The sequence below is a fragment of the Callorhinus ursinus genome, unplaced genomic scaffold (assembly GCF_003265705.2).
Source record: "Callorhinus ursinus isolate GAN/ISIS: 27379988/994484 unplaced genomic scaffold, GSC_fseal_2.0 scaffold22, whole genome shotgun sequence".
Classification (NCBI taxonomy): domain Eukaryota; kingdom Metazoa; phylum Chordata; class Mammalia; order Carnivora; family Otariidae; genus Callorhinus; species Callorhinus ursinus.
Window position 1 is genome coordinate 4,180,242 of NW_027397084.1, and position 24,804 is coordinate 4,205,045.

General features: G+C 46.0%; 1 protein-coding gene across 7 annotated transcripts in view; it reads left to right on the forward strand.

Moving 5' to 3' along the window:
* The window catches only part of RUNX2 (RUNX family transcription factor 2), a 240,342-nt gene that overhangs the window by 209,362 nt on the left and 6,176 nt on the right, over nucleotides 1-24,804 (forward strand). For 3 of the 7 annotated variants that reach the window (XM_025890752.2, XM_025890750.2, XM_073905028.1), the window contains 2 exons: nucleotides 2,693-2,758; nucleotides 4,322-8,633. The exons of 1 other annotated variant lie outside the window; for it this stretch is intronic. In XM_025890752.2, the coding sequence (XP_025746537.2) occupies nucleotides 2,693-2,758; nucleotides 4,322-4,800 (545 nt within the window). In that variant the 3' untranslated portion in view covers nucleotides 4,801-8,633. Of the gene's footprint in view, nucleotides 1-2,692; nucleotides 2,759-4,321; nucleotides 8,634-14,659; nucleotides 14,813-24,804 lie in introns of those variants that run through there. 3 more of the 7 variants (XM_073905027.1, XM_025890751.2, XM_073905029.1) reach the window with 2 other exon arrangements.

Consider the following 24,804-nt stretch of genomic DNA (forward strand, 5'->3'; position numbering starts at 1 on the left):
TATTGATGTTATTTCTATTTGAGCTTCCTGGGCATTTTATTAATATAGTCTCCCCGTGTATATTAGGTTTTGCTGCTGCTGTGTTAATGAGCAAGTTTCTTGCAGCTCTCTTTATGAGAGTTGCATTCCTTTGCAGGCTATCTGACTGTGGCCAGAGGTGCAGATAGCAATCCGGAATGAAACACGTCTGTAGGAAGCCAGCAGGTCCTAAGGGAATCAAACCCTTGACCTAGGTATCATTCACATTATGCCATGAGCAACTGAACTAATTGCCCACGATTTAGCAGATTAGATCCAACAAGACCTCAAAGAGTTGTCAGTATATCCCAAAGATAGTAACTCTCACTGGGGCAACATGTAGGTACCAGAGAGCCTACTTAAATACTTTTAGATAAAGTTAGGTTTTTAAGGCAAGAAATATATGTACCTGTGACTGTGTCAACCAGATTCCTTAAGGGTAACTAAGATTGCAAAGAGGTCATGGCTCTGCATCTCTCAGGCTGCCGGATTTTGTAGGGTACATGGCTCCCCTTCTCGGGATCTCAGCTTCCCTATTTGTTAATGGGTGAGATTAGAATTGATTAAGCAGTAGATGAGGAATTTGGACCTTTCCACCAGATACCCCAACCAGCAGAGGAGGGAAAATGGGTGCTATAGGGAATCTGGGGGACGTAGTCTACCCAATTTTATAAGTACAAAATTTTGTTCAAGTCCCTTTTTGTCTGTTTACCTAAAAATTCACCCAAGTGTTGTATTCTATCCCATATATATCATATTACTGTCCCATATACCCTGTCTCCAAGTTGAGTAAAACCAGCCGATTGGGAAGGTGCACCATGTTTATCTTGGGCTTCAAGTAACTCCTGGTAGTACTGGCTTTATTTAATCAGTAAGTTGTAGGCAGGAGTTTGAAACTGGCTCAGGGGAACTCTGTGCTACAAGGCACATCCCTGGGGCAGTCACTGAGTTTTGTTTTTACATTTATAAAGTTAGATTGAGGTGATAGTACTTTTAGGACTCTCCACGCTTTTATCTTGACCCTTTATTAAGTAGATAATACATTTTCTTTACTGTAGTTGATATGATATCTAGGTCTTTTTTTTTAAGTTTGTAGTTGTAATGTGGCTAGTTATGCAGGTGTGCATAGTTAGTATACAATGTCAAGATTACCCAAGAAGGCCATCTACAGAGATACGTGAGTTCATGTACAAAACAGAGATTAAAACTATAGACGCAACCTTATTCAATGAAAGAAAATTTAATTATATCATTTGCTTCTGCAACAATTATTATAAATAAACTGAAGATTAGGAAGGGCTTTACTTTTTTTTTTCTTTTTAAGTTGAGAGTTCCATCTCCTCATCTTAGATTATTATATAAGGGATCTCCTGTGAAACTGTAACGAGTTGTTAATATTTCTCCTTACAGAACACATTGCAGTATGTTTCAGAAACATTTCTTGGTAACACAAAAGGATTAAGGGAATTCTAGAAAATTCTATTTTTTGTTAGTTATAAAAATGACTGTATAATCCCTTTAAAGTCCACATTAGCTCTCTTTGCCCGGAAGGAGTTAATCCTCAAGACATTACAGTCTCAAATGACTAGAAGCGATTGGTCAAAATTCTGTAAGCCTAGCAGAAATTCGTTGCATTGTTTTCTATAAACCACAGCCAGAGCTCATTAATTGAAAAATGAATGTCAATTTCCATTAGCTGGCATCTATAAACCAAAAAGGTACAGTGACCCTGGCATGGGATGGGTAATAAAAACATCAGCAAAATGTCTCAGGTAAAATAAGAGAAGGTGTGGGGGTGGAGGAATAAATTCAAAACCATATTGGAGTTTACTGGCAGGGCCCCACACCAAGGGTTTTAATGAGGCTTCTGCATCAAAATAAGGGAAACCACATGGAATGTTAATTATGACTACAGCATATTTTAAGTACAGATACCCATGAGAAGCATTTCTTTCTTTCTTTTTTTTTTTTCTTTTTACGTTGACAAACCTATCTGTGTGAGCTCTGTGCTTCTGGGGGGAGGGGCGGCAAACGGTGATGTTTTTAGTATGACTTCTTTCTGTTTGCAATTGTTCACATTATTCTGGTTTCTCTCACTTGATCTGCACATTGAACTTAACCTGTACAGAAGTGGCCTGCCTGCAGCTATTAGCTCTGCCAACTCCAGTTCACCTAGCTGCTCTGCAAGGGAAAGGCCGGCCCAGGGACCTGTGGGGCCCGCGTGTCGTGCGTGCGGCTCCTTCGGCGGAGGGCATAAATAAGCACAGGCCGAAGAGAGACCTTAAGCCTCATCGGCTCCCGTTTGCCATCTGTCCTAATCACTCCTTCCACATTTGAACATTCGAGCTGGTTAGAATTTTGTAGCCGGGAGGGGCGAGGTAGAGGCCGGTCGAAGATGGGAGACTTTATAGAAAGCAGAGAGTAACTGCCCAGAGTGTGTCAGTTTTGGTTTGTCATCTTGAAAGTGTTTGCTTCTGGTACTCGAAGCTTTTTACCCTCTGCTTATGGGCTTATGGGCCTGCGGATTCCGGGAAAGCGCTCGTGAGGGGTGGGACCTTCTCTGCCTCCCCTTTCCCCTAAGGTTGTTGCTTCTCCTCCTGTCTCAGAGTTCAGGGAGGTGCTAGAGTGGTTAGAGCTGGAAGGGAACTTAGAGATCGTCCCCCTCATTTTACAGATGATGACACAGCCACCTCTGACTTCTGCCTCTGGCCTTCCCCTCTCAGTAAGAAGAGCCAGGCAGGTGAGACTTTTAACAATTGCTGGGCTGGGCGGGGCGGGGCTGTCTGATTGGTACTGTCCGATTTTTGAGAAAAACTTTTGTTAACTACGTATCGCTTTTAAAGAGTCGCTTTTGATGACACGTGCACGTCATGGCCCTTACGAAGATCCCAGGAATGTGCGTTTTAACAAAAATCAACAACTCTCAGTCAGCTGAGTATTTAAGGAAAAGTATTAGGATTATTCCTTTAATAAATACTGTAGCATCCAAGAAGAAGGGTTAAATAAAAACGGGGCTGAAGAAGTACCTCCTGACTAAGGCCTGAAGAAGCACTAAGTGCTTTCCCTTACAGATAAAAGCTGTAGGAAAGGCAAACATGTGAGATGCAAAGAATTGGAAGGTTTTAGATGTGACAAAATCTTAAGAACGCTGGGATCATAAAAGTTCTTGTCCTAATTCTGTCAATTTTAGAAAATCATAACCCAGTCTTTAAAAATCACCATTCTTAAGCTTTTAGGCATTTCAGAAAACTGATTTCCACGTGAAGTGGTTTATGACTCTGGTTTTATAAGTTTAAGCACCAGAAATAGCTGTTAAGGAGGCATACTCTTAGCTTTAGAAGTTAGGGGCCTTTACATTTCAGGGCAAAACCAGCTTTGCCTCCAGGTACCACTTGGAATTAGCCTGAAGCTAAATCTGTAGGCTGTGGCACAGGGGCCTGGTGAATGGATGCTGAGGCAACCTTACTCGTCTCCCCCGGGCATGGAGCCTCTCACAAAAACTACTGTTGGTACCTGGCCTGAATGAGTCCCAGGTCACCCAGTGAGGCTCGAAATGCAACAATTCCTAGGTACTAAGCCTTCCCCCGACCCCCACTTTTAAAACCTACTTATTTAGTTTATGACCCTTGGGAGAATTTCTAAGGGCTAGACTCTCCCTCTCTGCCCCCAGAAAAGTAAGATAGTTCCAGAACACATTGAAATCTGGTTTGATTTTTTTGACATCCATTACTAAGATGGAGAATAAAACAAGACTATAGATGATTTTAAGAGTTGAAAAGAAGCGGTAGGAACATGTAAGGGTATCTTTTTGAAGTTCTTTCATTGATGAAGGGACCCTGCCAAGAGTACCAAAAACAAAACAGATCACTATGGGATTTCTTTATGTTGGGTTGAGGAAAAGAAACACGTCCTGCTTAGTGAAAACATCACTTTCAAATATCTGAGGTGCTACGAGAAACAGAAAAAGAAAAAAAAAATCAATGAGGATTCAGTCTTAAAAGTCTGGTGAGTGAATCTATGTGATCGGTGTTGGGTTGGTTTACACATAAGACCTAGCACACGCTGGGGTTTTTAAAGCCCTTTGGGATTCTCTTGGGGGGCGGGTGAAGAACTTCAGGACTGTAAAGTGGAAAAAAAAAAAAAAAAAATGGGTAGTGACTGGTGCGTTTGAAGGTCTATTTGTGGCTTGCTATTCCTTTTTGGGAAGCTAAAGTTTTTTTTTTTTTTTTTCATGTAAAAATTCTCTCATTATTTTAATTGATATTTACAGATTTTTCCCCCCATCTTCTGTTATAATTTTTAGGTGCTTCAGAACTGGGCCCTTTTTCAGACCCCAGGCAGTTCCCAAGCATTTCATCCCTCACTGAGAGCCGCTTCTCCAACCCACGAATGCACTATCCAGCCACCTTTACTTACACCCCGCCAGTCACCTCAGGCATGTCCCTCGGTATGTCCGCCACCACCCACTACCACACCTACCTGCCACCACCCTACCCCGGCTCTTCCCAAAGCCAGAGTGGACCCTTCCAGACCAGCAGCACGCCATATCTCTACTATGGCACTTCGTCAGGATCCTATCAGTTCCCCATGGTGCCGGGGGGAGATCGGTCTCCTTCCAGAATGCTTCCGCCGTGCACCACCACCTCGAATGGCAGCACGCTATTAAATCCAAATTTGCCTAACCAGAATGATGGTGTTGACGCTGATGGAAGCCACAGCAGTTCCCCAACTGTTTTGAATTCTAGTGGCAGAATGGATGAATCTGTTTGGCGACCATATTGAAATTCCTCAGCAGTGGCCCAGCGGTATCTGGGAGCCGCATCCCAAATGTATCAATATATACATATATAGAGAGAGTGCATATATATGTATATCAATTAGCTATCTACAAAGTGCCTATTTTTTAGAAGATTTTTCATTCACTCACTCACTCATGATCTTGCAACCACAGGAGGGTAGAGATACTGAGAAGCAAAAGGCCCGAGAGTGACCATCCTATCTAGGTTTCAGGTTGTTTTCTACTTAAAATGTACTTTTACAAACCAAGGAAAAAGGTATTTTTTTGTTGTGTTGTTGTTTGGCCTGTTATCACAAATCACCTGTTCCTATGCCAAGTCAGAGAGGTGGACTCCAGGTTCAGGAGGAAGAAGAGCAGAGCCGCTTCCTCTCTGTGCTTTGAAACCACACACCCTCGCGGTAGCAGCTGTGTTTGGACCAGTGCACTCTGCAGACCAGCTTCCAAAGCCGGTCGAGGTGCATGTAAAGGGCAAAGAGGGAGAATGGATGCTTCCATTACAGTACCATCCATTCCGAGTAACTGTCCCAAACTTTGCTTTCAGGCTTGCCGCAAGTTCTCATTTGAACTGTTTGGTTCAGTTTTTGTTTTTGTTTTTTTCTTTCCTACTTTAAGAAAGTGACTTCAAAAAATACTGATCGGGATAGATGACTTTATTTTACTTTTTTATACTTTTTTTGTTTCCTTTTCCCATTTAACCAAAAAGAAATCCCATCCCTCAGTCACCCTCCCCACCTTTCTCCTTTTATGAAAAACTCAAAATGGCAATACCTTATTATAGCCATAATGGTATAGATAGTGTTTGCGTTTGGCTGTGTGTTGTTTTCTTTTTTTTTTTAAATTATGATATGTGTAAAATCTGAGGTAACTTGCTAACGTGAATGGTCATATAACTTTAAAGATATATTTATAATTATTTAATGACATTTGGACCCTTGAAACATTTCTTAGTGTACTGATATGCTGACTTCGGTCTCTAAAAATGCTCTTTATTAAATAACAAAATTCTTCAGTGGGCTGGAGCCATATCTGAAATATTGCTAAGCAATTTCAGTTCATCCAGACACAATGTGATTTTCAAAAAATACGTCCATCTCCAAATATCTTAGATGTAGCTTGTTTTTGTGATGTATGAAGGAAATGTTATGCTTCGTTCTTTCAGACCTTGGATTGCCTCTAACACAGCTTTGCCTTCTAAAGCAATAATTAGGGATTTAAAAACCAAGTCTTAGCCCCGTATCACTCATGTTGCCCTTTATCAGCATGAAATGCTGGAGTGATGTGGTTTCCCAATTTCTTTTGAGTAATGATGACTCTTGTCATATTAAAAAGACAAGCACAAGTGAATCATTGAACTGCAGAAAAATGTTCTGTGGTTTCCTAGTTAAAGCAAAACTCTAAATCGCCAGGCTTTATAGTGTAGACATAGCTTAAAGCCACCCATGTGGCTAAAGGATGGATCATGATACGCGTAGGACAGTAACGCCAAGTTGCACCAGGGATTCTTAACCAACCCGCCTTACCAAACAGTAAGTCAGGAGAACCCAGATCTGCCTTACCCGAGGCCTTAATGGCGTCTCTCCACGGAATCTGCATTTAAAGGAGCAGGTGAAGTCATTGTCTTAATGGGCGCCGGGTCATCTGAAGAAGCAGGCGAGTTCCAGCAAATAGCTGAGCTGAGGGAACATCCAGGCTGCGGGGGCCCATATCCAACCCTGTGGGGTCAAGGGAAGGCAAGGCCATGTGGAGTTTGGTGTCTACTACTGTGTACGAATTTGAGCAGAAGCCCTCCTGTAGGATGCACTTTGAACACTCCTGGTGACCACATGGCAAATTCTTGAGCGTGAATCCTTAAACCAAGCCGGGATCACTCCATGACACCACCGGGCAAATCCCTGCCTGCTCCCTCACAGGTCCGGGGCCTCTTCGCTTCAATTCTGTGCCCCCGCTGAGCAGTACTTTGTAGAGATTTGCCCCCAGCTCCTCGAGACCCTTTCCCCGTAGTCATTCCCAGGCCCACTTCATAGGCCACCAAGCCTGGCGGGACAGCGTGGGGGCACCTGGCGCTGTGCTACTGGCCGGGGGCCTCCCTTGCAACCACCCTGACTCCTCCCAACAAAAATCGAGGGCAAAACAAAAAACAAAACAAAACACTTTGCCTTCTAAAGGTTGTATACCAAGTATGCTTAGATAAATAAGCCACTTTCCTATTCCTTAACTAAATGGAAGTAGTAACTGATACTATTTATTGTTTGTGTGTGGTAGCTTGAAGCACGCCACTGTCCATTTATTTGTTAAATGTAAAATATGTGTGTTTGTTTCAGCAGCACTTAAAAAAGCCAGTGTCTGGTTACACATTTCAATTTTAATTAATTGACATGGAAATGTTACTGCCAGTGCCAGCTGTACCCTATTTAATAGAAAAGGTACTATATTTGTACATTATTTTTTAATGTTAAAAGGGCTTTTTTAAGTTTACAGTACACATACTAAGTGACTTTAGGGATGCTTTTGTGTTGAAAGGTTATTATAGTGGCTGCAGGCAGCAACCCAGAAACACTTTAAAAGTTTTTTTTTTTTTTTTCCTTGGGAAAAATTCAAGCACTTCTTCCTTCCACCCTCACTCCAACCACTCCAAAGGGGTAAGTCACATTTCTTGGATTAAATTCTGCCCTTTTTCAGCCTGGGGGTTAAATATTCTCCCCCCCCCCCGCGCTTTTTTTTAACTGAACCCTTAATTTGCACTGGGTCATGTATATGATCTGTGATTTCAAGACCAAAGCAAAGCCTCACTACTACTACCATGGAACCATGTACTAGCCAACACTCTGTATTTCCTTCAGGTTCAAAGAGCACGGTTCTTTTTGTAGCATAGACGTTGCTGGAGTTTACAGCATGACCCACAGAGCCGCTTTCTGTCTTAGTTGTCTCACAAAGTGTGACCGGTGTCAGGGTTCCAGAACAGGTACCACAGCGTTGGGTTTAGACGAGTGAAATGACTTCCAGTCTGGAACCAAGAGACTCAACCGATGAGCTATGGTTTGCTCTTCAGAGCAGACAGTCTCACCGCACCCCCCACCGGAGGGGGGCCTTTTAAAAAAATGAGCAGAGAAACCCACACCAATAGGGATCATCCATTGCAGACACAGAGGGGAGGAGATGTGTGTGCTGGCTTAAAGTTCCTTCCATTCCCAGGAAAGGAACTGACTCAGAGTCTAGGTTAATACATGGAAACACAAAGCATGAGTGAAGACAATAATGACTTTTATGACATTCGAAAGAACAATAATAAATAAAATAAAGACGACTCTTCCAAACCTTGAATTTGTTGTTCTTAAAAGGAGAATGCATTTTAAAAATATTTTCTGTGTGAGAATTTTTTAGATGTTTGTTTACTTCATGTTTACAAATAACTGTTTGCTTTTTAATGCAGTACTTTGAAATATATCAGCCAAAACCATAAGTTACAGTAATTTCTTAGGTATTCTGAATAAAATTCCATTTTTTTTGGATATGCTTTACCATTCTTAGATTTCTGTGGAACAAAAATGTTTGTAGCATTTTGTGTAAATACAAGCTTTTCATTTTTATTTTTTCCAATTGCTGTTGCCCAAGATCTGCTTTCCCTGCACATATTGTACAAATTCTGCTTCGTGCCACAGGCCATGATTGTGGATGAGTTGACTTTCAACTTCAAAGGGACTATTTGTATTGTATGTTGCAACTGTAAATGGAATTATTTGGCATTTTTCTCATGATTGTAATATTAATTTGAAGTTTGAATTTAATTTTCAATAAAATGGCTTTTTTGGTTTTGTTACGTGTGTACTTTGGGTCTTTTCTCAGCCGCGGTTTCTTCTCTAGTCTGACGCCTACTTCTGCCTACACCTGGGCCCTTCTTGGCTGTAGGACTTGCCAGGGCCAGAGGAGAGTGGGGGTCTCTATTACTGGAGAGAGGTTAAAACATTCCGCTGAGCGCTGCCTTCTTGGTTCGTCCTACTTCTGCAGAGGCGTGGGCGAAGGATCTAGCAGTGAACTCACTTCCTTATCAGCCTGTGTCCGAAGGAAAGAGTGCCCACCCCATCCTTGAGTAAAGCCCCTTTATTCTGATAAAGACACCAGCCCCGATACAAAGATAGTGGGCTCTGTGGTCCCAGGGTTCTAATCTCTGGGCACGTGAGCCGGAGCCAGCAAGTGAATCCTGGCTGGGGTCAGAAGATCTCAGGCAACTCTGCCCTAGGGGGTAGTCATTTTTCCTTCCCACATCTCTTTTGGGTTCTTAAAAAGAAAGTCAATCAAAGCTCAAGGGTAAGTAAAAATGGACCTTGGCCTGGAGAGCTGTAGCCTCAGAAAAATTCCACTAGGGAGCAGAACTCTAGTCTGGAGATTTTTTTTTTTTATGGGCCATTGTGTATTTTTGTAAGTCCCTCCCCTTCGATAAGGTTGAGGGCCTGGGGTAGAGTGGTTGCTCTCTTTATGTCCTGTGCTGTCGCTCCGCCTTGGCTTACCACAGTTCTAAAAGAAGGAGCAGAAACCGTGCAGCAGAGATGCTCAGGCGCCGGCCCGTGGCCCACATGACGCTAAGAGGGAGAGGCCTCCTTTGAGATCTGTTCATTCTTACCCCTTTGGCATTGTGTTCTGAGAAATCTTGGAGACAGCTAATTTCTAAGACTAGGAGACATCCTGAAAGCACACGGGTGAGACCTAGGCCAGTGAACTTGTTTGCAACTCTTTGAAGATGTATATTTATTTATCCTTTTATATTAGACATCTGTGTGGCTTTCAAAGACATTGCATGGGAGGTGGGCAGAGTGGCTTTTTCTCTCTCTCCAGCTTTGTCCAGCAGCATGGTTTGGGGCAAATGACTTTACTCCTCTGGGTCTCAGTTTTTTGGCTTAATGGAGAGGCATTGGAGTGCCGGTACCTTGGCACTGTTGACATTTCAGCCTGGATAGTTCTTTGGTGTGTGTGTGTGTGTGTGTGTGTGTGTGTGTGTGTGTGTGTGTGTGTGTAGGGAGTGCGGTCCTACACATTGTAGGAGGTTTAGCAGCATCTCTGGCTTCTACCCACTAGATGCCAATAGCACTGTCCCACTCATGACAACGAAACATGTCTCCAGAATGTCCCCTGGGAGGAAAACTCATCCCCGATCAAGAACCAGTGGGCTGGGGGCTCTCTCTAAATTCTTCGGTCAGGCTTTCTTGTGAGAATACATTGCTCATTAAAACAAAGGAGAGCTGGGCGGAAGACCGTGGACCTTCCGGGAGACGGACGTGCATCACCCTTTTCCATCCCTTCACCTGCTTTCACCCTGAGGTTGGGACGTGTTGTGAGGCGGGCTCCTGGCTTTCCCGTCTGCACATCCCCTCCTCCTCCTCCTCATGTCCCAGGGAATGTGCACAGCTGTGGGGCTTTGTGAGGCCCGGACGGCTTGGCCATGTGTATCATGGCTGCTTCTGTTCTCACTGGAAATGACAGGCGGAGGAAGAGAGACGTTTCTCCAGTGTGTCTGACCCCTTGTGCCCCCTGCCCCCCAAATATCTCATCATCAGGCATTGCTTTGAGAGTGGGTGTTTCCTGTTAACTCAGTCCCGGCCGACACTGGCCCAATAAACACCTCAGCTCTCTGTTGCAGAGTTTATTTGGCTGGGAGATGGGTATTGCCATGTAAACAGGAAGCCCCCTGAAGTTATTATCTACAGATGCGGTTGAAGAGCCACATGTTTATATTTATGGGATTTGAAAACAGTCTGAAAAGGCAAGGGAGGAGGTAGGGGAAGGCCTCGTTCACAATCAGTGAGAGCAGGGCCTACAGATCTTCACAGGCAGATTTCTCGTTCCCTCTGGAAATGGGTGGGTAACAATCATGTCCCAGCCAAAAGCCACAGCACAAATGGAGGCACTGGCTTGACTGATTTAAGCAAACAACCCTACCGTGAGCATCAGGACAATCCAGTCAGCTGGCTTCCTGGCCCCAGTTATTTGGAAATTATCTTAGAGACCAGTTCTAGGAAACACTGGTTTGGGGGCGTCTACAAAGGTTAGGAGGCTTAGGAGAAGATGATCAGGTTATAGTCTCTACGTTTTTCTGGGACAACTCAACTGCCTGCCACAGTTTTAGTGAGCCCGGGCCAGCTCGCCTGTGGGATCGCAGGCAAACTCCTCAGGGGCCAGGAAGGATGCCTTCTTGCCAGAGATGTCGGGTGTTGGTGCAGAGAACGTGCAGGTGGTGAGACAGCTGGGTACACTGGGTTACTCCAATTCCTTCTCTACCCACCTCCACGCTCCCTTCCTTGGGTCTCCCCTCAGGCCTGCAGAACGTGTTAAGTAAGGCCAGGTAGGAACCAATACAGGGACAGCGGATGCTCTATATTTGAGTTCTGAGCTCTGAGCCAAGGCAAGGGAATCTCTCCCTTCCTTGTCTCCATTCCTGTGTACCCTGAGAAGCTTCTCTGTGACTTCCCAGAAGCGGGTATTCAATTGGGAGGCCTTGGAAGTGAAGTTTTTAAAAAGCTATGAATTTAGTTATGAATTTAACAAAGGAAAGGATCCACTGCAGAGGCAAAGGGAACCACACTGAGGGGTGTGTGTGTGTGTGTTTGTATGTGTGTGTGTGTGCATGCCTAAAGGGATGGAGCGAGGAGGCAGAGGGATGGAAAGGGATGCCTGAGCAACCATTCAGGGAAAATTGAAGCACACACGTGCGCGCATGCACACACACACATACGCGCGTGCACGCACACTCGCGCGCACACACAGATACGCGCGCGCACACATACACGCGCGCGCACACACACACGCGTGCGCGCGCGCACACACACACACACACACACTCCTTGACACAGCATTTGTCTCAGGTGTTTGTTTTTCTTGCAAATCCTACAAAAGAGTACTGCCTTCATTCCACAGTGGTGAAGAAGTAATTCTTCTTCTTCATAAGGTTATTTAGAGGGGACCAGGGACACTGGATGCCCCCTGAAATGTCAGGAGCACGGTGAAGCTGACATTTAAGAAGGGGTTATTATTTTTGTGAAGCTTTTATTTAAGAGCTTTTTGTGACTCAACTGGCTTTGCTGTTGAGACACGCACAACTAGCTGGAAAGCAGAAAGATCAAGTTTCTGGAAACCCACTTAACTTTTACTAAAACTTATTTTATTTTGTTTTCTTATTTTGTTGCAATGATGTCTGGCCACTTAGTGGGGTTTTCTGGAAAACCTGCTTTCTGTTTTTAGCATGGCCAACGCAGCTCACAGCTTGATGACTCTTTTTTTCTTCACCCAAGGTCATTCTGTGCCACTCTGTAGCCAATAGAAAGGGAAGAATTCTCCCCCGCCCATACCTGTCATTCTTAAAAAGAAATCAAGACCATACAGCAAAATGGTAAAAGGGGGGAAAAAACCGAGGTGGGAATATGGGGGGCAGGCAAAAATTCTTCCACCCAAGCCCCGCAAGAAGTAGTTTTGTCTGCACAACATTAAATGAGACCAGAACCCAAAATTGTAACCAGGTCTCAGGCAGCCTGTACTCTGTAGGCCTTAGACGTTTCTCCTGGAGAACCCAAAGTACCAGAGCGAGCTGGCTCGTGCAAAACTGAAGTAGGACACAGCAGGCTGCGTGAAATGAGGTGGTACAGGACCTGGTGGCTTTGAGAGGCAGGAGTAACCAGCAACTCCCAGCTGGGTGATGGACTGATGTAAACGTGTGAATTTATTCCTTGAAAAGAAAAAAGCAAGCAACAAAACCGCGCAACATGCATCATCGTGGGAGAATTAATACAACGGTTTTATGTTTTAAATCTCCTTCGACATCATTTCCTTCCTAAATGAGGTCATTTATTTTTTTTTATTTTATTTTTTTTTATAATTCCATCCACCCTTCTGACAGAGCAACAGTTCAGGCGAGTTTCACTTTCTGTTTCTGAGTTTCTCTGAATTCTTCTGCACCCCCTCCCGACCCCCCGCCCCAAGCGGAGGAGCCTTCTGTGGCATCCTTACATCTTCCCGGGCGGTGGGGGGGGGGGGGGGGACGCCTCAGCCCAATTCTGTCTTCTCTAACACTCATTTCATATTTAAATCTTGGAAGTCACAGTGACCTTTCTCCTCATCAGCCATGTTCTTCAAGAGCCTTTTTGTTTGCGGATTTGGGGGCATAGGAAGTTTGACTCCTTATCAAGATCTTCTTATTAGTGGTTTCACAGATGAGAAGGGCAGAGATTATCACTGAGTGTAAGCCTCCGCCATGGCTTCTGGAACCTTCGCTGTGCACTCGGGTTGCGCCGGGCAGGACTGCTGGGCCCACTTGCCCGCCTCGTGGGCGCAAGACCGAGAGAAAAGGACCCGGGAGGGAGGCAAGTGCGGAACTTTCTCAAGGAGTTAAGTGGTTAATAGGAACTCAGTTTTTTTATTGGCTAATAAAACCTCCCAGGGTTTTTCATATTATATGGTTCCTTCAGGCTCCCAGCCCGATGCTTAAAAAAAGAAAAAGGCGAAAACAACAACAAAAAGCTGGAGCCTGAATACCAGGGCCGTCCCAGTCTTGTTTACTTTTTCATTTCCGCAGTTGTAAAAAAAAAAAAAATTCCTCTGGTTGTTCAATTTTATCACACGGCAGGAGCGGATCGGTGTTTGAACGACTCCCGGGCTCCCTGCCTCCCAGGCAAGGGAAAAAGTCCGCTCTGGGTCTCCGGTTCAGAAAAGAGGAGAGAACCTCGATGCAAATGATGGATGCGTCGGCGGAGGGGGGGGGGGGTGGTTTGGAAACGCAGGCCGTCGGGGGAGGAGGGAGAGCAGATATTGAGCTGCGATACATCTCTGGAATCCTGGATGCAAATGATCTCTGTCCTTTTATTGCCAGTGGTGCTGTTCTCCCAGCAGAGCAGGATGTTCTTGTTTTTAATAATAGCCAGACCAGATGCTAAATTCTCCTCGGCAACGTGCTGTATAAGTGAGAAGGCAAACAGCTGATTCCTGTTAAGATGAACACCAGGAGAATAAGCCAGAAAGTATGAGAAGTCTCTGGAGGTTTTTGCTTTGTAAACCCCTGTTTGGCAGAAAGATCACAGAAGCCCGGGCTGAAAACACAGTGTGTCCTCCTGCACCCGGTCCTCATCGGGGCGCTCGCTGGGGGCCTCCGCGCCTCCTGCCTTCGCCAGCCAGCCCTTGCCGGAGTGAGCCAGAGGACTGGCTTGCAGGTTCCCCCAGAGGGGAAGTCGGAAGCCCCGAGCCCTTTGGCTTTCAGTGACTGTAGAAAAATACTCATCAATAGGAGGAATTTTTTACTTGCTCCTTGCCATAGAAAATAGGGAAATCCTGAACAGGAGCCAATAACTTTAAAATGGCATCTTTGTTCCATCTTTTTCACTCCCTTCTTCCCCCTGTCAGAGTCTATAAAACCTCTCGGTTATTATTTTGTTTTAGAATATGCCACACATGTAAGATGCTGCTTTCTTCTCTCCCAGGGAGCTGCCAGAGCCAGAGGCGCTGTGGGGGCTCCGGGGCAGGGGGAGCCCGCTGACCAAAGCAGACAGCGACCAGGCCGCACTCTGCTACTGCTCCGGCCACCTCAGGATGCAGCCCCGAGGTGGCTTCCCCGAGAGCAGGGGTGCCCTGTGTGAGGGGTCCACACAGAGCCCTCTGACCATCTCTCCCTGGGACTTTGCTCCCAGGCCCGCGGGAGAGTGAGGGAGAGAGAAGGAAGGGCTGTGGGGAGCAGGTGGAGAGGCTCATTGTAGTTCCAGAAAGTCGCTTTGCTCACCTTTCCTCTTGACATCATCCTCCTGGGCCCTCCCCTACCATACACAGAGGGCACGCTAGCCACCCGTTCCTCACTATTTTCTTCTTCCCTAGCTGTCCTCGAGGTTCACTCGGCCCGGGTCTCCCTGAGACGAACACCCTAGGGAGAAAGGAGTGGAGGCGGAAGATGATTTACTTCCTTCCCCCTTAGGATGGCACTGAAGGTCATCGTTTTCATTTCCTTTGGGGGGAAAAGTTCTATTTGGTACTGGTGGCAGGATCAAGTAATAACAGTAAGACTTAACATTTACTTTTCGCTGCACACTTGACTACGAGCCTGCTGCTTTGCTTGATACTTCACATGCCTTATGTCAGACTTCCCAGCAGCCTGTGAAGAAAGTAGTACTGTTTTTATCCCTATGTTTCTGATGAGGAAACTGAGGATCAGACTTGCCCAAGGTTATGCAACTATTAAGACTCAAGCCTCAATCTGCCCAATTCCAAAGTCTATGTTCCTAAGCTAAAACTTTAGATGCAATCTCCTTTATCATCCACATAATGAGAACTAAATGAGTTAATGAGATAAGAAAATGCCTAGCACGTAATAGATAGATGGTACCCATTATTATTACTCATAATAATTAAGACGATTATTTTAAAAAGCATAAGTAAAATTTTCAAATAGTTTGAATCACAATAGAGCTGGAGCACCAAGTGGAACAACTTTTTAAAAACGATTATTTTAGGTGGCTCAGTCGGTTACACATCTGCCTTTGGCTTGGGTCATAATCTCGGGGTCCTGGGATCGGACCCCACCTCAGGCTCCATGCTTAGCAGGGGAGTCTGTTTCTCCCTCTCCCTCTGCCCACCCCCCGCTGGTTCATGTTCTCTCTCTCTCAAATAAATAAATAAAAATCTTTTAAAGAGAACTGTTATTTTAACAGTTTAAAAAAATGTCACTCTTTGAGAGAGTAAATTTTTTTAAGAGACAGAGCGAGCACAAGGGAGTGTGAGTGGGGGAGGCAAGGGGAGAGAGAGAGAGTCTTAAGCAGGCTCCACACTCAGCATGGAGCTTGACATGGGGCTTGATCTCACAACCCAGAGGTCATGACCTGAGCCAAAATCGACAGTTGGACACTTAACTGACTGAGCCACCCAGGCACCCCACCCCCAAAATGTCACTCTTTGAAAGTAATATTTTTCATATATATTTTATAAACTTTTTCTACTGAACTTCATGGCTAAGTTTGTCAATAGGCTTACCATGGGCTCCTTCCCTGAAGGAACTCAGAGACATTACATCACATAAACCATAAATATAAAATACATCAACACATCCAGAACAGAAATGTTGACCCTACTGGCACCTCAGTCCTTAATCTCTAATCTCTTTCAAGATTTCCCGTTTAGGTGTGTTGAGTTTCGGGTGAATGTTGCTACTGATAAAAGGTGTTATTGAACTTAATTCTGCAGCACTGGCCTCACCTAATGGGAGAAAGACCCAAGCGAAGAAATTTCTGTCAACTTCAACTCTTACCTTTCCAGGGGTGGCTTTGGGGTCCATCTTACCACCTGACAAAGGGGCAGCACCCAGGGTCCCTATATCTGAACTGTCATCACTAAGAGGCAATGCTGTGTAGAGGAGACAGCTGATCGGAGGCCCAAGGCTTGAGGAAACCTAGCTGCAGCCTGAGATGGGACACCGGTGTGTGCCAAGTTTTGCACATGCATGTCTAGCCTGGAGGAGCCTCGGAAGGGGGCATCCATGTTCCCGGCCCTAGATTATTTAAATCTTTTTAACTGAACAGGTAGGGCTTCTCTCCAACTTTCTTAAAGCATTTTACAGACGATTTTCTTAAGTCCACCCGATATGGAATTAATATCCCATTTTACTGAAATCCCAGAGAACAGAAGTGAATTCTCTCCCTGTCACCCACTCTGCCTCCTTTTTGCCAATATTTATGAAACCCCTACTATGGCCAGAGCAATAGGCTGGCAGGCTTACCGCCACTAAAAAGCATATTGGAAGACATCTCTGTTTAATTTATTTAATTTTTAATTTTTTTAAAGGATTTTAATTATTTGACAGAGTGAGACAGCGAGAGAGGGAACACAAGCAGGGGGAGTGGGAGAGGGAGAAGCAGGCTTCCTGCTGAGCAGGGAGCCCGAGGCGGGGCTCGATCCCAGGACCCCGGGATCATGACCTGTGCTGAAGGCAGACGCCCAACCGACTGAGCCACCCAGGTGCTCTCCATCTCTGTTTAATTTAATGCCTCTCAATAAGAGATGTTTGTCAGGGCGTTCTTTATTTAAGCAAATTCATGAGAGCTTCAGATTGCCAACAACAGAGATCAAAAAGCAATGGGTTTCTAGAGAGAATTTAGATAGTTTTGATTTCTGCTTATAGCCAATTTCATTTGCCGTTTCTCATTTCCGAAAATACTCAACGTATTTATAAGGTACTTGGCATCTATATTTAGTGGTATAAGCCTTTCATTTCCACCACAATATATGGGAGGCTTGGTGTTTCTTTTAAAGAGTGGGTGATTTTCATACAAAGAGGGAGGGGCAGCTCTTCCATTTTCTCTTCCCTGTGGTAACAGCCGTGCATCCAACCGTGCACTGAGGGGTTGAAGGGTGTTTTGAAAGGGGGAAGGAGAGAGTGGCAAAAAGATTCAGGTTCCAGATCCTTAACCCCTACTAACTAAATGTGTGACCTTGAACAATCCACTTAACCTCTCTTGACCTCTTCCTTAATAGTGGACAATAATATATTACCTGCTAGATGGCATGTTAAGGGACCGTGTAGTAACTCTTACCTGTAGATTTGTAGTGGTTTTGAGAACGGAGAAATTATGAGCAGTTTTAAGAGGTGCAGCTAGAGTCTGCCTAGCATTAAGAGAGAGAATGTGGTCCATTGTTTCTCACAGAATTGGCAAAAATGGCCATTTTGTAGAGGGTGAAGAGACGGAATCCCAGACAGGTCAGATCACTTATGCAGGGTCACCCTGAAATTGATGAGGGAAAGCCGAGGGTTGGACATCTACTTCCAAGCAGCTCCCATCCTCATTCTCTGGAAGACTCTTCTTTCCTTTATAATGGTAGCATCTTCCCTATTCTCTTCATGAAGCACTGACGCTTCATTACTTTTCTAGTGTTTATGAACCGATTTTCATTTGATAGAAACTCAGGCAAGCTGACTCTGTTAAAAACTTTGTGTACTCATGTAAATGAACTTCCAGCATACTGATTCCATACCATGCTCCTGCTAACCATATTGAAAAAGACCTGTTATATATTTCTTCATTAAAAAAAAAAAAAACGATAAATTTGTATACGGGGCCTGACTTAGTGAGTGGGACATTTAGGCTAAGAGCATCCATGCCATTCCTTCCTGGACAAAGATGACCTGTCCCTTTAGTGGACAAGAGGCCCCCTTGCCCTCACGGTGAAGGCTGGAGGTCATGGCCTTGTTGTGGTCAAGGTCTTTCTATTTGCTGTTCATGGTCCGGCTGTAGGGATGAGGCCACACTCTTGACTTCTTTAACATGGTATATGAGCCCCCTAAACAAATGAAAACGTGGCAGCTAATCTTGAATAAAGAGACACTGTTCATCTCAATTTTACCTTTTATTTGCTTATTGAGTTCCCTACGACCAGTGTGTCTTCTCTTTGCAAGCTGCAGAAGGAGACCCCATGCTAATGGGGCAATGATGGCACACACAGGCCTCGGTGTCGTGTTAGCAGACAAAACTTACAACATGGTTCATCATCCGACCCCTGACTCATGATAGACGTAACCGTATGGTACCGGGTGATGATCACACAAGCCATGGACAGGGCAGAAGGAGATGGAGGGCTGAAGGAGGGAGAATTGGTGGCCTCACCCTATCCCTTGTTGGGGAGGTAGTGTGAGAGAATTGTTGCCTCTCTTTACCATCCGCAACTCTCGTCTGATCTTCAGGGAGGGGCTGCATTTTTATTCAGGCAATAACGACTAGAAATGATGGAAATGAAAATGAATGAGACATATCCTTACCCTCAAGAAGCTCACCATCTACTCGGGCAGACAGAAAGATAAACTCTTAAGTGACAATATAGTGGAGCGGTGCCATTGCAGAGATGTGAACCGAGGACTGGCTCCCCACCTTCTCTCCGCCCCCCATAAGGAGGCAGCAATGCCTGGCCAAGGCAGGAAGATGACACTTGAGCTGATCTAGAAGAATGAGTAATCTCTGGCCATTCTGGATCTGCAGCTGAGCTGGGGTCAGCCCCACATTCGCCCTGCAGTGCAGGCCCTGGGAGTAGGCAGACCACCCCACCATGGAGATCCTATGTACAGCTCTTCAGAAAGACAAATAGTGAGACAGAGACCCCGGGCTCTGGGGTGTTCCTTAGCACGCCAAATCACACTCTCGCTGATAAGATGAGCAAGAGGGATTCTCAAAGAGGTTAGAGTAGGGTGGGGGGGAAGTGTAAGCAGTGTCAGAGCCTCTCTGTGGGGTATGAGCCATAAAAAATGTTGAGAGGGCAGCCTGGGTGGCTCAGTTGGTTGAGCGTCCGACTCTTGGTTTCGGCGCAGGTCATGATCTCAAAGTCGTGAGATCAAGCCCCGCGTCAGCTCCATGTTGGGCGTGGAGCCTGCTTGGGATTTTCTCTCTCCCTCTCCTTTTGCCTGCCCCCCACTAAAAAAAATTTAAAAAAATGTTGAGAAGTGACAGCATAAAATATCAAACTTTCAGAGTGTAGGTACATTTTATCTAATTGCTTGCTCACCACCTACTACCATGTGCACTGGAGTCTGGATGAGACAGTGAGGGCGACTTTGGTACATAGGACCCTTTGGCATTCAATAGGGAAGGGTGACAAGTATAAACGGGTGGGATGAAGTTTATGCTCTGGATGGTCACATACTCAAAGAACCAAGTGAGAGCTATGCCTGTGACTGACCCTACATAAAACTTTAAAGCAGGATCTTGGGGTCTTCTCCACCCACACCTGCAGGCGTCTCCTCCAGAGGCCGGCCCTGGGCTCTGCCTCTCCCGCCAAGTCCACACCAACTAACCCTGTACTGTAGACCTCCCCTTTTATAAGTGAACTTGCCCTGACCCTCACCTTTGAGCAGTCAGTGTATTTGCATTTCAAGGGAGGTTTTCTGGAACCAAAAAACCTCACTTCCAAAGCCACATACTCTGCTCCAAGGGCAGGAACCTTCCTTGGGAAGCTTTTTCTGCATCCCTCACATCCCATCCTGGGGGGCACTGCTGCCTTCTTGTAGGCTGCTCTTCATTGACCAGCTAAAAGCCAATCCTCCTTTTCTCAATCTCTCTCTCTCTCTCTCTCTCTCTCTCGGCCAAGTACCTTGCCCAGACAGATTCTTTGAGGTAACAGAGAGTTCCTCCTGCCCTCAACCACCACAGGTTAGAGTGAAATGAAGTGTTCTGGTTCTACCTGAAGCTCACTTTAGGGGCCCTGCATTTATTTCTGTCTCTGCAAGAGACAGTTTATTGATTAATGGAAGCTTTATTAGGCTTATTAGGACACATAAAACATATGCACACGCACATAAATCCACCTCTACCCCTCCCAAGCCCCTGGCTGGCAAAACGAGTTCTATTTTCAGCCCTGACATCTTGCCAGTTTGTCATTCTCCATCCTGGCCACATCAGCTTCCATCGGGTTTGAGTTTATTGGCTACACAGTGGAGTTTATGTTGTCATAGAAATTAGCCTTGATGGACAGGAATATGGCCAGGGGATCAGGAGAGGTCAGCAGCCTCGTGGTGTTGGCATGGCTGAGATGTTAGGGTGCCTGGAGCCCTCTCCAAGAAAAATCAAAGCTGGCTCTCTGCAGCAGCAAGCAAGCGCAACGAGACCCTCCTGAGGGACGGGAGATTGGACGTGATCACAATCCACCCGTCCGCCCTCCCCCCTTCCTCCCCAGCCCTCCTGGTGCCCCCCAGTGCCAAAAATCCTTCCCTGTGCAATGGAGGCAGGGCCGGGAGGCCTGAGGTTAAGCCTCTCTCTTCTCCAGTTCGTGGTTAGCTTTCGTAGGCTCTTGGCTGTTTGACAAAGTTGGATAATAATTCAATATTTCTTACTGAAATACTTGACCTTGTTGTTAGTTTTTGTGACAAGGGGAATTTAAAGGAGCTGCAAAAATGCAAGCAAGTGTGGCTGAAAAAGGCCAGGGTAGGCCACTGAGCAGCGAACAGTTTCTTTTTCTGACATCTATAAAATTTAGGTGAAAACAGGTCAACATTGATGTTGGCAAATGGGAAAGCCAGTTCCATTGTGAGCAAATGAGCTTCAGATAGAAATGTAAGTCTGGTTCAATCAAAACCACGTTTGGTTTTAGACACCAGCGATGTGCTTTCTATTAAAAAAAAAAGGGGGGGGTATTTATAGAGACACACAAAGTAAAAATATTTTTTGGCCCAAAGGATCATTTTCTAAGTATCGAATCAACTTGTTGAAGTACAAGATGGGATCACTTTCATTTTCTTTTGAAATTTGTAGGGCACATGCTCCCAGAATGCTCTCTTCTCTTTATTTCGAATTGGCAAGGGCTGTTGAAGATTAAAATCGTTTATTAGGAAAACCCTGCATTGCCTGACGTCGGGACTTGCTGGAGACTGCCAGCTGGTGGCTGAGAAAGAAATGAAGTTATAGGATTCAAATATATGGCTCCCCAGATTTGGCCTGAGTATTAGAATCACTTTTTATAGGCTCTGCTCAGGAGTCTCATAAGACAACGTTTGAGCTCACAGAGGAGGCACATAAGAGAAGTTCAGTCACTTGCCAAATCCAGATCATGGAAGGTCAGTTAATCTTAACCTACCGGGCAGCTTGCTGATCGTACTTTCTCTCCGTCCTTGGACCATCAGAGGTCCTCGTCCTGCTGCGAGCTAGAACAGTCATCCCATGTCAGAACCCCTTCTTCCCCCACAGCCTCCCGCTAGCGAGTGAGGGGACCAAGGTCCAGAGTCAAACGTGGGTTGGTTGATAGGATTCTAGAAGGGTTGCCTCTTTTTCGGGAAACCTTTTTTTTTCTCCTTTGAATTGAGGTGAAATTCACGTAACATAAAATTAACCATTCGAAAGGGCACCATCCGGTGGCATTTTGTGTACGACACTTTCAGTGTTGTACGACGCTACATGTCATCACCCCAGATGGAAGCCTTGTACCCATTAAACGCTTGCTCCCGATCCCCACCTCCGGGTTCATGTTTGAGTACAAGCTGGTTAGCTCGGTTCCCACAGAGTGTCATTTTAGGGCTTCACGGTTTTAAATAAGGTTTGGCTGTGTTTGCGGAGAGGCGAGGACAGAGAGCGTTTCTGGTGGGGAGGGGCAGGGAACAGGAGAGACGGGGCGTCTGGGAGCACGGGGTCACCCAGAACTAGAGACTTGCTGAACTGGAGCATCTGGTGGGGGAGCTGCTCTCTCTGAGGCTGAGTGTTGGTCTCCTGCTGAGGTGATGATCCCTTTAAAATTCTCGGCATTCCCACTCCCCCCAGCCCGCCTCAGTCTAGGAGGCTTGTTCTTCCTTTAATTTGTGTTGGTAGGCATCCAAGTCTGGCACCAGGCAGTCCCCACTCGGGAAGCCGGGAGGTGGTGGAGGCTCACCCAGGTCTAGAAAGGGAGCTCTCGCCGGGATGCTAACTGCAAGCTGTCTCCTTCAATCCACATCATCCTGCGGGATAATCATTTTCAAATGGCAAACAATAATAAAAGCTTTCCTCTATTTTGCTTCCAAGTGTCAACGTATCTACACAGGCTGTATAGATGTGTGTGTGTGTATGTGTGCATGTGAATTGTCTGTCTAAGAAATAAAAGGAAGTTTGGGGAGCATTTGAGGATGTTGGGCAAGGCTGGGAATTGCCTCTGGTGGCTTTCCAAACACTGTGGGAGGCCGACCCGGAGCGTGGGTCAGAGACAGAAAAACTAGATTGTCAGGTGACTTAAGGTTTCAGCCTGCATCTGGAAGGAGTCTGTGGGGCCTCTCCTGAGTTGGGTCCCTTGGGACCGTAGAGGCAGCTCACAGCAGAGAAAGGGATAGGTGAGGGGAACCCAGGGGCCAGATCTGCCTGCTGAAGATGCGTGACTAGATCCTGAAAAAAAGTCCCAAGTCTTCAACCTCAGCAGGTGGGTGAGGCTGATATCCCCTTAGGGTGCTTGTGTGTTCTGGGGCTACACAGAATCTCAGGCCTCATTTTCTTGAAGAGTCTGGGGTAGGGTGAAGTGAAGTCATTTAACTGGTAATTTCAACCTTTTTTTAAAAGATTTTATTTATTTATTTGAGAGAGAGAGAAAAAGAGAGAGGGAAAGAGAGCACAAGCAGGGGGAGGGCCAGAGAGAGAGGGAGAAGCAGACTCCCTGCTGAGCGGGGAGCCCGATGCTGGACTCGATCCCAGCACCCTGGGATCCTGACCTGAGCTGAAGGCAGACATTTAACTGACTGAGCCACACGGCGCTGCCATTTTTTGAGATCAAAATGCAGATGGATAGATTATGGAATGCAATACAAAATTCATAGGAGTTCTAAAGATAAAACAAGACTTCAGAGAAATCTACTTGTAGTAGGTTACTCTGGGCCAAATTTAGGGTTTGCTCTCTGTAGTCAAGTAACTATAGTGAGAATAATTGAGAAGTCTTGTCAGCATTCAGGGCATTTTTCCAGAAGCCTGTGGAGTAGCTGGATCTTGTAGAATTTTCTCTGCCCACACCATGCCCTTTCACTCATGCAACTCCATAGTCTCTAACAAACCCCAGGGCCCCCTCCCTTATGAGGACTTCTTTACCATCATCCTGACCCAGCTGCACTGGGGTGGCATCTGCTGTGTGCACCATGAGGTTGGTGCTCTAACTCTCATACTCTTTCAACTGTCTGTCTCTGCCTAATGAACTACACCCCAGCTTGGTGGTTTAGACAACAGCTATTTTATTGCTCATGGTCCTGTGGGTCAGGAAAGCAGGTGGGGCTCAGCGGAGCAGTTCTGCAGGGTAGCTTGGCCTTCCTCACAGCATGGTAGTCCCAGGGTAGTCAGAGTCCTCCCCCAAGCTCTTAGAAGAGGCACGCAAGTGGAAACTGTACGTTGCTGAAGGTCTACCTTGGAAGAGGAGATGGCAGGGTCGCTTCCACTGTGTTCTGTGGGTCAAAGCCAGTCACAGGAGCCAGCCCAGAGTCAAAGGGAGTGGAAATAGACCCCCAACTCTTCACAGGAGAAGCGGCAAAGGATTTACAGTTGTTTTCAAATGACCACATGTAGTTGACACGCAACCTGTCTGGCTTTGAAGCTTGTGATCTTATCTGCTCTGCAGTCCTTCCTCTTAGATTTCACAGTTCTCGATGATCCCTTGAAGTTCCCATTGCAGTGGGCCTTAGTCAACCCTTGGCATCAGTAACAGGTGTGTGAGAGGAGATCTGGGGGCATGAGGCATCGGCATACAGACAGACCCCTCTTCATCCAAACACAAGGGTGAGAGGCATCCTGGGATGGAGAAGTGCGTGTCTGGCAGGGAAAGATGAGTCCCCAGTCTTTTGTAGAAGGGGTCGGCATAGGCTTCCTTGAGTCCTGGGATGGGTCGAGTGTATGTCAAATACGCAGGAGTTGAGGGACTCTTGTTAAGGGGAAAATAGAAGCTCACACCACTCAACAGTTCCGAGATCTGCACGAGAGAGCTGGGTGGCAGGATTCCTCCAGACTTGCCCAGGGCACCTGGGGGCAGCTGGGCTCGGAGGGCTGCCGTGGTTGCCACTGAGACTCAGCAGGGTCCAAGAGCCACCCTTCCAGGAAAGCAGAGAAAGACGCTATTGTTTCCTGCCACTTGAAGCAGCTGATGACAGCACAAAGGAATGCAGTGAGGACCCTCCCTCCTCACTGTGGAGGATTAGAGACTGAAGAACCAGACTCACAGCCTCTGGGCACAAGGTGTGGGAAGCAATGTGGGGGCAGAGAGGGGGGTGAACGTTCTCTGGAGGGGGAGCCATGTGGATTCTGGAATTGCACCCCTCCACATCCCAGCTCCTGAAAACTCCATGTACATGGTTTCCTCATGTACAAAATGGGGATGCTCGTTCTCAGGAAAAAAATTTTTTTGTCCTCTTGGCTCAGGGCTCTTCCTTCTGTCCCACTGATGTTTAAGTCCCTGCAAGACCACAGAGAACTTTTCTTCACAGCCACATTGCAACTAAAAATGGCCACCGTTTGCCTTTATTCTTGGGTAGAGTGCGCATGACCTTGAAGAACATGGGGGTG